The sequence below is a fragment of the Ananas comosus genome, linkage group 4 (assembly GCF_001540865.1).
Source record: "Ananas comosus cultivar F153 linkage group 4, ASM154086v1, whole genome shotgun sequence".
In the NCBI taxonomy this organism is placed as follows: domain Eukaryota; kingdom Viridiplantae; phylum Streptophyta; class Magnoliopsida; order Poales; family Bromeliaceae; genus Ananas; species Ananas comosus.
In genome coordinates this window covers 4,599,349-4,612,234 of record NC_033624.1, presented here as the reverse complement: position 1 = coordinate 4,612,234, position 12,886 = coordinate 4,599,349, and the positions used below count along the sequence as shown (strand labels likewise).

The window sequence follows — 12,886 nt, the reverse complement described above, 5'->3', positions numbered from 1 at the left end:
GTCCAATCGCTAGACTTTGCATTAAAAAATATGTTGGCAGAGAATCAAACCTCTGACATTTTGACTAGCAAACAACAAGTAAATTAGCCTGATTGTTTTCAATTTGTATTTGTGTAGGAAGAGATATGGATTAAAATGTTATTAATAAAGTTGCTCTTTTCATATCATTAACTTTTGCCATGCCACCGATCCTCCCTAGCACAAATAGCAAAGAACTGGATTGTTTGTATTTGAGATTTTAAGTTCGAAATCTAGTTGCTTTATGTTTTCAGCTAAGTTTATTTTAAAAAAATATGAATGAAATTGATATATGCTACTTTTCTATCTTAAAACAAAACTTTGGCGATGTTAAATTCGATTTGAGATTTACACATTGAATTTGAGTCTGTTTTTTAAAATATATTTATAAGCATATTTCTTGACTAGAATATTATAAACAATACAACCGACTGTCCCTAGCGCAAGTGACAAAGGCTTGGTGGTTGGTACCCGAGGTCCCAAGTTCAAATCCTAGTTGATTCACATTTCTAGCTAAGTTTATTTCTAAATGAAATAAACGAAGTGGATAGTATGCTATCTATCTCTCAAGAAAAAAAGAATATTATAAACAATACAGACTTTAACTCTTTAATTTTAGGTTTAATTTCATACAAATCCCTACAAACATAGTGAATTGTAAATATATTCCTATAGAATTCAACTTTTATATATTATCCTTGCAAAATATTTTCAAATATTTTTCTACCGTTAGGATCAGTTAAAAAAATTAGTTAACTATAGGTAAAATACTTAACCCTAGTTAGTTAATGAGATGAATTAATCATTTTACCTCTCTTTAATTAATAATTGAAACTTTTAGAAGAAATATTGGTGATGACAAAAAGGTCATTTCACTTATAAAATAAATAATTTTTTAACGGTAATAAAACAGAATGACATATTTAAAAATATTAGAACTTTTACAGAAACAATATATAAAAGTTGAACTTTGTAGGAATATATTTGTAATTCACTATATTTGTAGGGACCTATATGAATTAACCCTTAATTTTATTAATTTTTGGCATTTTTTACACATTAATCTCGAGATCCACTTACAAAAGAGTTCTTATTTATATTTGTAATATTTCAAATTTGAGCCTACAAATATGAGCCGGTTTGGTTGAGTCTGGCTCTATTGGAACAGGACATGAATACTACTAATTAGAAAAATATTTTTCTTATTTACTAATTTTTTATAATTTTTTTATACATATTTATTTATTAATGCATTTATTATTATATTATTATTATTTTATCTATTATCTCGAGCCAAGTTGTAACAGTCGAAGTTCGCCTAATTATTAATTAAAACGAGTCCTAATAAACGCCATTAAATTGAGTCGAACTCGGTCTCCGTTCAAATTTTGATTGCCTCAAGCCTACGCTACGCACAGGTATCGAGCGCGTTCACCACGCCATCTATGAACCGCATGCGCTCCTTTAAATCTCCACCGTCCAATAAATTCATATATTTCGGAATTTAAATACTCCTTAATTAACAACGGTGGATGTATTCGAGAGCGTTGGAGAATTAGCGGGCGGTTCATGATGACGTGGTGAAACCGGTCCACGTAATAGTTTCTCCATGCTGTGAGAGTACTGTTTGGTGTACAAACGCGGGCGCTGGAGCTCTCTGGAGTTTCGCCTCACGCAAAATTTTCGCCTTACCGCTCTTTTTCCTCTTGCTCACCAAAAGCCCTAACCCTAATCCTCCTTCTCCCTCCAACGGTTCCAAGAGCTGAAACCCTAATCCTAACCCTAACCCTAACCCTAGCACTAAGATTTGGAACGAGATGAGAGGGAGGAAGAGGGCGGCGCCGAAGAAGAGGGCGGCGGAGGAGGAGGAGAAGAAGAGGGAGGAAGAGGGCGGCGGCTGCGGAGGAGGAAGCAGCAGCGGCGGCGACAGCAAGTCGCCGGAGGAGCTGAAGAAGGAGTCTACCACGAAGGGCGCCAGCAGGGGGAAGCGCGTCAAGGCGCCGCCGAAGCCGAAGCAGGAACCCGAGTTCTTCCGCGAGAAGAGGAATCTGGTGAGGGTTCGCTCATTCCCTATTTCCACCGCTTTGTGCCCTAATAGGATTTGTTTCTCGATTTGATTTTAGCTGTTTTCTTCTCTTTTTAATGGACCGAGTTTGAATCTAGTGAAACTTTTCGTGAATATGAATTGTAGATTCAAATTGACTCTGTTTTGTTGCTTAAAAATTGAAACTTCTTGTTTTTTATAGTTGGGGCTGGTTTGACCCTGCTGTATGAGGTGTAGTGTTGGAAGAAGCGCTGTATGAACAACTTCTCTTTGCAGTAGAATCTGAAGCAGAGCGCTGAAGCTTCTGCTTTTGAGACTCAGGATATGATTTCCGCTTCCTGCTGCAGCAGAAGCTTCGGACTTTCTTTGTTCCCAAACGCTTTGCTAATATTGCTGCAGCTGAAAGAAGCGGGGCCTACAAAGGCCCTACTTGTATTTCATGTCTCGGAGCTTTTGTTTTTTTTTTTAATGTGTTATTAGTAGTTTATTTGTGGATTTTACTTCGATTCTCTGTTTGTTAGAATGAAATATCCTATTTTTTTTTCTGGATTGATTTAACTGAATGTTTTTTCTGTAATAGGAGGACTTGTGGCAAGCAGCTTTCCCTGTTGGAACTGAGGTTTGTTCTGAAGCTCTCTTATGCTTTAATTCTTGAGATTTCACCATGTAATGTTGTTGATTGACTTGTGTGATTGACTTGTATGGGTTGAAGTGTTATGCTTTATGCTTTTCCTTTATCTTACCCCTTTTATATCCATTATAAATATTGCTTTTTTATGTGTACGTGGCAGTGGGAAAATATGGATAAGCTTCAAGAGATCAATTGGAACTTCTCAAATCTAGAGGTGCAGTCATCTGATATTGTCTTGTGAGTACGATTCAGGAACTATGCATATTTTTAGCTGTTGTTGACTATAAAAGCCATTTTATGCTGCGCAGGATGCATTCGAAGAAGGTGGAGAGCTTTACGGAAAGACGGTCTACTTGTTTGGTAGTACTGAACGTGAGTTGCCGGCATAGCCCTTTCATTTTCTTTTCTGGTTGGAGATGTTCTTCAATGTATCTTTATTATATTTTTATGTAAAATTCTGTTTTTTTTGGCTTTGCAGCCCAACTCTTAGTTGTAAATGGCGAACAGAAAGTCATACTAATACCCATTGTGGTGGCTGTAAGTGCTCATATTACTCTTTATACATTTCAAATCAGTTCATTCTCTCATATGTATATATTTACCACTTAAACTTTGGCATTTGTATAAGTTGGGTTGTAATTCAATCTGAGTGGCTGCTATTAGTGACTAAAAGCACACTTGAGCGCTGTTGGTAGTTTAACGAATCACAATCTTGATGCTGGTGGATGTTATGAATTATTTGATCTTCAAGTTGGTCGCATCTTCATATAGATCATGGCATGTTGTGTCGTTCTTTTTATTCAAAAAAATGTTGTATAGTGCTATATGCTTTCGGTGTGTTTCTTTTTTTTAATGAGATTAGAATGTATTGGAATGCTAATAAAGTGCATCGCAAAATCTTCATTGTGAATTAGAATCACCTTTTCAAACTAATGCAAAATGTTCCTTATCAAGTATGAATTCACTGAGGTCTAGACCCCTCTTCGTCATTGTAATTGGGAATTGAGCTGGTCTTCCTTTACTATCATGATGTACATTCTTACTGAATTACTGACGAGTGCTAAATCTTAAGTTGGGATATGAGAAGTCTATCTGTCTTTGGTTGTATTTCACATGGTTTTTGAGCGAAGCATGGCTACTTCAGCCAGTTGTGAAGTATGTTTCTTTAAGTATTAGATCTGTGGACTGGTTGAATTGGTGGTAATCTCACTGTGATGTGACTTCATGAAGCAGCAATGGCAGCAAAGTGTTTAATGATATGATGGTACTAAGATGAACGTTACATTAGTACTGTCTAACTAATGAGGCCTTCTAGCAACGTGTTCATCATAGATAAATTGATCACTGCAAACTCCTAGCTTTGTTAGTGACCTAATGTTCTCATCTTAAATATGAAAATGCTGTATCGCGCATGCACATATGCTGTTTCAAAGGGTTGATTTGTTTGTAGTTCACTTTTGCGTCAGTTATGGTGTTAGATTATCGCATTGACTACTGTTTGACTGTGGACCAGCTTACCTTTGGTTCTTATACCATTTGTGCAGGTGGTTTCCCCTATTCCGCCATCTGATAAGATTGGCATAAAATCTGTTCAAAGAGAGAATGAAGAAATAGTACCGATGAAAGCAATGAAAATGGCCTGGGTGCCATATGTTCCTCTAGAGAACCGGTATATTCCAACTCATCATTATTTTGTTTATTTTGATTTTAGCTATTTGTAGCTATTAAGATTTTCAGTTAGATGTTATGATCTCATCATAGGTTATTTTAAATCTTCTATAGGCAAAGTCGGGTTGATAGATTGAAAACTCAAATATTCACACTGGGCTGCACTCAACGAAGGTAAATGTTTTGTTTCTTTGTTTTTCTCATAGCTTTAATTCAATTTGAGTGTTTAGATGGCTGCGGCTTTTTATTGTTTTTAATTTCATTGGTTTCTAACCACCTGCAAGCTCTCTATATTGCAATAGATTATCTTTGTATAGATTAGGACTTCTTTTTTCTTTTTCTGCAACTACACAAATTATCTGCCATAACTGCCATTAATGTTGATTGGGAGGACCAGTGCTGCTGCTGACAAGTTTTCATATGTTGCTTTGGTCACTTGAGTTCATTTCTAAAAAGACAATTTTCTTACAAAAGATTTTTATAGTATATCTTTAGGCCAATTTATTTCAATTAATTTGAGCACCTGAGATGTCACTTTAATTTAAGTCTCAAGTTTAAAACTCCTTTGTTGGATGTATTTAGTTTTATGCCATTTTATCTATTTTACTGAGCTATGGAAAGTGATATACTAGATAATTTTCTAACTATTGACATGATGTAAGAGTTTGGTCATAACAAAACATACATTTGCTTCTTAAGGTTTATAGTATTCGCGGTGTCGGTTGTTATGATTGCTTTTTACAGGGTGAAAGTTGTTTGTTTTGTCATAAAAACAAACTGACTAATCAAAGAATAATAGAAAGTCATGCCATTCTAGGTATTAAAATATAAAGAATGTAGATAGATTATACATCTTCTGACAGTAAGGCTTTTGGATCTAAAAGACTCTTGGCATCATTTCGAGAAGTTTTTGTGTTAGAGTGCTATTGGTGGAATATTGAGTTTTGTGTTCTGGAATCTAGTTGGACTGAAGTGTGAGGAAAACTTTTCACTATTTGATAAACAGTTTTTGTCAGCAAAGAAGATCTAGGTGCTTGATCTTAAAGGAACCCACATCAATGTGTTTCCTTTTTGTTTAACAAATTTAGCCTTAATGTTTGGGAGTTGTGAAACTATTGAATTCCTCTTGGAGCTCAGATAGAGATGCTTCTTTGTAGTTGTAAGTTTGACGTATAGAATCTATGAACCTTCTTAAGATATGATAGTAGCTGGATATACCACATAACTTGTCAGATATTTGGTATGTTTATCGTCACATTGGGCTCCCAACGTGTTGGATTATTCTGTATGATTTCTTGACCTAGAGTTGCCATTATTAGGAATGCTTCATGTTTCATTTTGTCCTCCTATCCAATTTCTTAACTACCAACTGCCCTGTGATCTAATGGAGACTGTTGGAAAGTTTGTAGGTTCCTTTTTCTTCTTACAGTTACCAAATCAATGATTTAATTTTAATAGAAGGTTATGGTTGGTATTTATGCAGATCTGCTCTGAAGCACTTGAAAACTGAGCGTGTCAAACAATATGACTATTGCCTTCCTTGTGAGTTAAACTTCTAGTGTATTTTTCGCCTTCATTTTAGAACTTAATCTACACTTTGTAAAATTGTTTTATGCTCTTCAGCAACCTATGGATAGTGATTTACTTATAAATTTCTTTGCTCTTATATCTAGGATCTTGAATATTAGAAACAATTTATCTGGCTTTATGAATGGGCAGGGGAATGAGGATAACCCTATAAGAATGAATAAAGAAGAGACTGCCTACTGCTTTGAAAGTGTGGCTTGGAAGGAAAGACTCCATAACCAAAAGGCAAAGGGACTGAATGTCCTACTAGGAATATAGGAAGAAATTCCGTCTTCACTTTCAAAAACTTATGATTCATATAATTAAAAGAAAGAAGAAGTATTTTTTTGCCACTAAGATTGGATTCTCTATCTCTCATACGATTTACTACCAGGAAATTCTTTCTTCTAGAAAATGATTTTTTGTCAATCTTTTTTGAGTATAATTAGTTTTGTGATGATCATTTGATTGTAATATGATTACTAATTTGTACTTCTCATATATATGTAGTTCATATTATCATGTTGTAGGTTTTTGAGACTCTTGCATAAGTTCTTATGCATTATAACTTTTCTGATGCTGTTGTTTCTTTCTTTAGTTGTCTGTGTGGTGAAATAGCATGTAAAATACTAAGGTTGACCACTTATGGTCAACATATCTTACATATGATTTTCTTCATTAATCATTGTGAGATAGAATCTCATTAGGAAGATCACTTGAGTAACTATTGTTAATTTTCCTTTGGTGTTTGTTTGAAGATAGATATCTTTAATTCACTTAAAGACACACTTAATGATTTATGAAGAAATCTTCGGCTATGCAATATTTTGGCAGATTTCCAGCCTCTGAAAGCTGATGATGATGAAGAAGACACAGTTGTTAACATTATGTTCCCCTTAGAACCTCCGGTGAGTTTGTTGATTGTTACAAGGTCTTTCTTGTCGTGGAGGATACCTTTTCTTTTTGTTTTTTAGAACAATTTCTTCACTTATGTGATTGTTTAATTCCATTTTAGAGGAATTAGATGCCGCTATATATGTTTTCAATGCTGCAATAAAAGTCTCATGTTGCTCTGCGTACAGTATGTTTAACTTTTTCTCAACTGAGTGAAGGAATGTATTTTCATAGACTTCTTAAGACTAGAAAATGTTTACCTTGAGCATCTGGCTGGCAACCTGACATAAATTGGTGAAGTAAAGAATCCAGAAGGATAGAATGGCTTCATTGGGTGCAAAATGAAATACAAAGTGGGGCACTTTTTTGGTTAGCCAACAGATTGGGGCATGCTAGGAGGAGGATTAGAAAGAGCATAGGGGAAAAAGAAGAGGGGGAGTGTCCAGTTTGAGATTTGGGTCATTGTGAATGCTAACATTGTGAATGCAAAGTAGGAACAGCTTGAAAAGCAGGAATGTCATGAGGAGAAATGGAGATGCGAATATGGAAGTGATATGAGTGAAAAAATGGGGGAGTAAAAGGCTTAGGATTTGAGTACTGGTGTTTTGTTGGATGTGTAGTAAGAAAAATGTGGTTTATGTTGCGGTTTTGTCATGATTGTCATGCATTGAGCCAAGGGTTGGTTAGGATACTAACCCTGTAATAATGCAAGGTACCTATGTAGATGGGGAAGGAAATAAGCGATAGAAGGGAAAAGGTGGAGGAGCGAAAAGATTGAGATTTGAGTACTGTTACTGTGTTGCATATGCAGTTCTAAAAAAGTCGTTTATGCTTCTTATTGTCACAGACGGAACCAAGTGTTGATTAGGAGATTAACCCTGTAATAAGTCAAGGTGACTCACGGATGTATATATTGCAGAAACATATGATGCGGCTCTCTAAGTATCTCTACCACACATCAATTACATCTCATAAATATCTCAGAAGGCCAAATACAAGTTAAATCACCATCGTTATTAATCCATTGCCTATTGCAATTGGACAGATAACAATATTATGAGTGTATGCAGCCGCAGGCTATAACTAACTGCTAGGATCTGTATAAAGCTCATAGGCGCTCATAATCATTATTTGTGAATAAAATAGAATAATGAGTAAAAGAATGCCCCTAGTAGTAGATTATCCCTGGGGTATTTGTGGTTAATTAAATGTATAATTTATTACATTAGAAACAAAATAGCTGAGGGACAATAAGTACATCACTTGGTTAAGCTCAAGTTGTGAACACCATTTATCTTGTTTTCGTACTCACATATGTTCTCATCATTTTCAATGTTGAACTATATTGGGGTCTTATATTCTCTGATTGTAATAGGCATGCTGCCAGTTTGTTGGTGGTCAATAGATGTTGGGTAGTGCAGAACTAGAAATCTGTTTTTTTGCCCCTCTCTATCTCCTTGCAACTTTCAGCCATTTTGCGTGATTTTGATCTTACAAAGTAAAGATATGATGTACGCTACCACAAACTTACGAACTATTTTAATGTATAATCATTAAAACAGATAGTTCTTCATCCTTTTGGAACCTTTTTTTGATGCAACAGATAGTTATTGATGCTCTACTTTAATGTCATTCATATGCCTAACCGCTTGGTTTCTACTCCAAAGTATATCCAAACTAATGTTTCATAATAAGATGACTAGTTTGTGTTATAATTGTCTATCGGTCAACTTTCTTTCAAAGAGCTGTGGACAAATTTAAAATGAATGAACAAAATAAGTTGAAAGTGTTGTGGTAGAGGAAGGCACTGGATCTCGGTGAAAGCTTATAAGAAAAGAGCAGGTTGACAGAACAAGAAAAAAGAAAAACAAATTCAGGTTGAAAAGGAGAAATGGAGGGACCCCTTGCGCACTACAATTTGTTACTATGAGAAGTGGTTCTCTATTAGACTTGGCTATTAGGTGTAAATGTAATTCGGGCTCCGTCGATGGTGTTTTAGACTTGACATTGTTTGAAAAGATTTTTGATTGGGGAAAGCTGGGTCCTGATGGTATTCAACTTCCAGCTGATTGCTAGGAATTTCACATCTTTCACTGCTGAAAAAAATGGATAGCAGCAACCTAATATTAAAAAATGGATATGCATGTCTCAACACAGTAGAACATTTTCTTCGGCATGGTCTTTTAATCCATCATAATTATCTGATTTGCCATTTGAAATTTTACTTGTGTTGCTGCTAATCACCTTTTCTTCTATTGCTAACTTTTGATGTATTCCAATTTCTTACTTGCAGGTTGTTTGCGATTTTGACTGGGAGTTGGATAATCTGGAGGTATTCACATTAACAATCGCTACATTTTTTTAAACCATCTTGTATAGTGATTTGTCCACTTGTGTGTTGAGGGTTGTAAATATGGAAGAGCCTTCATCAATAGAGCATGCATTTTTGTTTACTTGTTCGCGAGTTGTTATACTTATTTTGTTCCTTTAGGGCCCTTATACGAACAATCTGAAATAATATTTTTTTACAAATTCCAGGATTTTACTGATGAACTTATCAAAGACGAGGCATTACCAGAAGATCAGAAAGATGCATTCAAGGTACCTAATAGAGTATTGGTATTTTCTTTTTCTTTTTTTAAAAAGGAAGATAAGACTCAAAGAAGCAAATTAACTTGTATTAAGGCATCTGTCCATAATGATGAAGACTATTATTCTATTACTGAATGCGAACTACGACTGCTTTCTTAGGACTATGTAAAAGAGCAAGTAAGAGAGACGAAGAAAACGCAAAAGCAGGTATCAAATCATCAAAATAATAGCCCCATGTCCTATTTGTAAGATTTGTGGTATTATATGTTTTGATTTTCTGATTCTAATATTTCTGCAGGCTAGAGAAGCCAGGAGAAAAGCTATTGAAGATATGGATCCAAAGACAAAAGCCGCATTTGAGAACATGCGGTTTTATAAGTTTTACCCTGTACAAACACTAGACACACCTGATATAAGCAGTGTAAAGGTATGTTCTGTGCGTCAAATTTTGCTGCAACTAGAAGATACTTTTTTTCCTTTTTCCTTGGCGGACAAAGTGCCTTACGAACGAGAACCTGCTGATAATTACTATTGAGATGACTTCTTACTGGTTAAGTTTTAGAGGCTGGGTTAGTGGTCAAAAAGTCCAATTTCATGGTGCTTATGACTTGCAAGACATCCAGTCCTGTAGGTGAACCTGTAATATCCGGTCCTGTAGGCGAACCTGTAATAATTTTATACTTTCCCTCCAATTATCCAGAAGTAAACAACTTTATTCAGTACAATGTTGAAACTCCTAAGCAGTGCGGATTAAAGTATTATCATGCACCCCTTTACGGCTTAAACTGTTGCTTCGAGTGCAGGCAATATCTCAATGAGAAGACATAATATATAGTTTTCATCAATGGTCTCTGGTTCTTGTTCATGTCAGATTTGTACCCTTTTTTCAGTTTCCTGATTCTTCTGTGCTGTTTGCACTTTTCGCAGGTTCCCTACATAAACAGATATTACGGGAAAGCCCATGTTGTAATGTAATAAAAAATCTGGCTGAGTCGGTTGTTTAACAACACTCTCCAGTATTTATCCTTCTCTTGGGAAGATTTTCGAAGCCAGAGTTTTGAGATCGGAACAGCAGTGGAGTCTTCGATTCGTCAATGGTGAAACCAGTTCTATTGTCATTTTGCAGAGTACATTTCACAGTATTTTAGTTATTATGATAGCCCTAAAAATATTCTTTTATCCTGTAGCAGCTCGGGCCATACTTTTGAATGTGAGGTGATCTGTAAATTACCGGCAGAAAAGGATTGGAAAAATTCATTGTTTTCTTTGGCAGTTAATCACTACACATGCAATGTTTAAGATCAGACGATTTTCCTCCCTTTTTTTTAAAAAAAATTGAGATTTTTCTTTGATATGTTGTGGAACCAAATAAAGCTATGTTGTTTACCACTAGTTTCTGCTTAGCTATTGTAAGTTGCGCGAGCTTTACTTTGGTTTTGGTTCTTTGGTAAACTGTATCACCTGGGGTGAGGACATGTCTTGGGCTATTATTCTCATACATATGAGTATAGATTTTTTTTGTACTCATAACTTTTCAGCCGTTCGGATGAAAAAATGTGCGGTTAGGATGTGAGTGGTTACGGTTAGGTTGATAGTGGGTCTCTTAGGGTTGAGTGGGTGGTTAGTTGAATAGTATAATTTAATGGATGAGAATGATTAAAAGATAGATCAAACGGTTAAAAATTTATGAGTACAAGAGGTTACTATACTCATAACTGTATAGTAGCCGGACTCTGTCTTTTAGAACAACTTCCTAAATGAGGCAAAGATGTTTCTGGAACAGTGAATGCCTAAAAAGGCTTCAATACATTATCTAGTGCGCTCGCGCGTGCTCACACATACACTTTGGGCATGTTTGTTTCAACGTAAGTAGACTTGGGGTGGAAGTGGATTTTGGGTTGAAGTGGATTTGGGGTGAAAATTAATTCGCTTCCGCTGTTTGTTTTTAATTGTGGAAGTGTAGTTCTGCGAGTTCTGTTGTTTGTTTAGTAGGAAGTAGATGATATAAAAAGTGTAGCTCTCCAACCCCAGTATACTTACCTCCGAAGTGATATTATTGTCTATTTTGTAACTTAGTAACTAATAAATTATAATAAATAAATTAATATAATTATATATGTATATAATTATATATATGTATAATTATAAAATAAAATTTTAAAAAATTATATTATTTATTTGCATATAAATTATAATAATGCAACAAATACAATTCTAAAGTTAAAAAATTATTAACATTTAACAAATTTATTTTTCACAAATTTCTAAATATACAAATTAAACAAAAAAATATATTAAAATTTACCTAACCAAATTTGATCATATTTTAGACATATAATCAAAATAAAAAATTTAATTATTTCTACAATTGAATATATTTGGATGAAATGAAACTAGCATTGCTCAATATATCATACTCAGAACAACAAAATATATTGTGCACATCATTATCACACCAAAAATAATAATATCACATCCAAAATGTATGATCACATCCATACCACATAACATAATAAGCATAGGTACAGAAGAGGGTGGAGTTGATGTGTTTGCTGAGAAAAAAAAAATGGCGATGTGGAGTTGGGTCGGGACTCGGGAGAGGAAAGGGTAGAGAAGAGGATAATCCTAACACATCAATTCCCACTCTTACCTCTTTTCACCTCACCGAAATTGACTTCGCCCTGGGAGGGCGAAGTCAATTTCATTATTTTGGGTGAACTAGACTTTCGGGCGTAATAAAATTATGGTGAATCAAACAACCGAAGTGATCAATTTTCACCGAAAATTACTTCCCTCTTCCCACTTCCACCCCACTTCCGTGCAAACAAACATGCCCTTTGTTATTGTGTTCCAAATTTTTAGCTATGTGTAGTCAATTTTACAGTTGGAATTGCAAGCGAAGACTAAACTGCAGTAAATAAAGTTATGTTCTAATTGGACGTAGTTTTAATTGTAATAATTGGAGAGGTAATTTTAGGCAGGAAATAACCTGCATGTAACCAAACAACTTACTGAGCTGAAATAAGATTTGTATGTTTGTAATTGCTGCAATTTGAAATTATATGTATATTTAATTGCATTGTGTTTGCTACACCCAACCACTCGGCCTCCAAAATAATTTTTCAATTTCTTGAAATTATTTTTTTCCCATTTTTCATTGCATGTAATATGTATTATTTACATATTACCTTGTGTTATATCATAAAATGTTAGTACATAAATAAGAATCACTCTTTTGATGCAAAATGCTTCTCTAAAATAAAAATTACATGCAAATGAAACTATTATGCCTTTCAAAATTATAGAGACTTTTTTTCAAAATAACCCAACAGAATTCTCTAATTGGGTAAATAACTTAATAAAAAAAAATAATCGGCAAACTAACCCTTTTTTTGCCAGATAGGAGTCTTCATGAAATTTTTCATAAAAGCAGTAAATTATTTATCGTCTTTCTCTTTTATTGTTTCTTTTTA

General features: G+C 34.7%; 1 protein-coding gene across 3 annotated transcripts; it reads left to right on the top strand.

Moving 5' to 3' along the window:
• LOC109709540 lies at window positions 1,682-10,805 on the top strand. Of its 3 annotated transcripts, none has more exons than XR_002216132.1 (15): window positions 1,682-2,069; window positions 2,643-2,681; window positions 2,854-2,907; window positions 3,002-3,065; window positions 3,172-3,230; window positions 4,238-4,362; window positions 4,476-4,535; window positions 5,845-5,903; window positions 6,762-6,835; window positions 9,115-9,153; window positions 9,360-9,422; window positions 9,573-9,620; window positions 9,712-9,840; window positions 10,341-10,510; window positions 10,604-10,805. XR_002216132.1 is itself a non-coding variant. In XM_020231823.1 (14 exons), exons 1-14 carry the CDS (start codon window positions 1,836-1,838, stop codon window positions 10,386-10,388), a joined length of 1,095 nt encoding a protein of 364 aa, XP_020087412.1. In that variant the 5' UTR covers window positions 1,682-1,835; the 3' UTR covers window positions 10,389-10,805. The 3 variants fall into 3 exon arrangements, 1 of the variants encoding a protein (XP_020087412.1); XR_002216133.1 differs by having other exon boundaries at window positions 10,601-10,805; XM_020231823.1 differs by having other exon boundaries at window positions 10,341-10,805.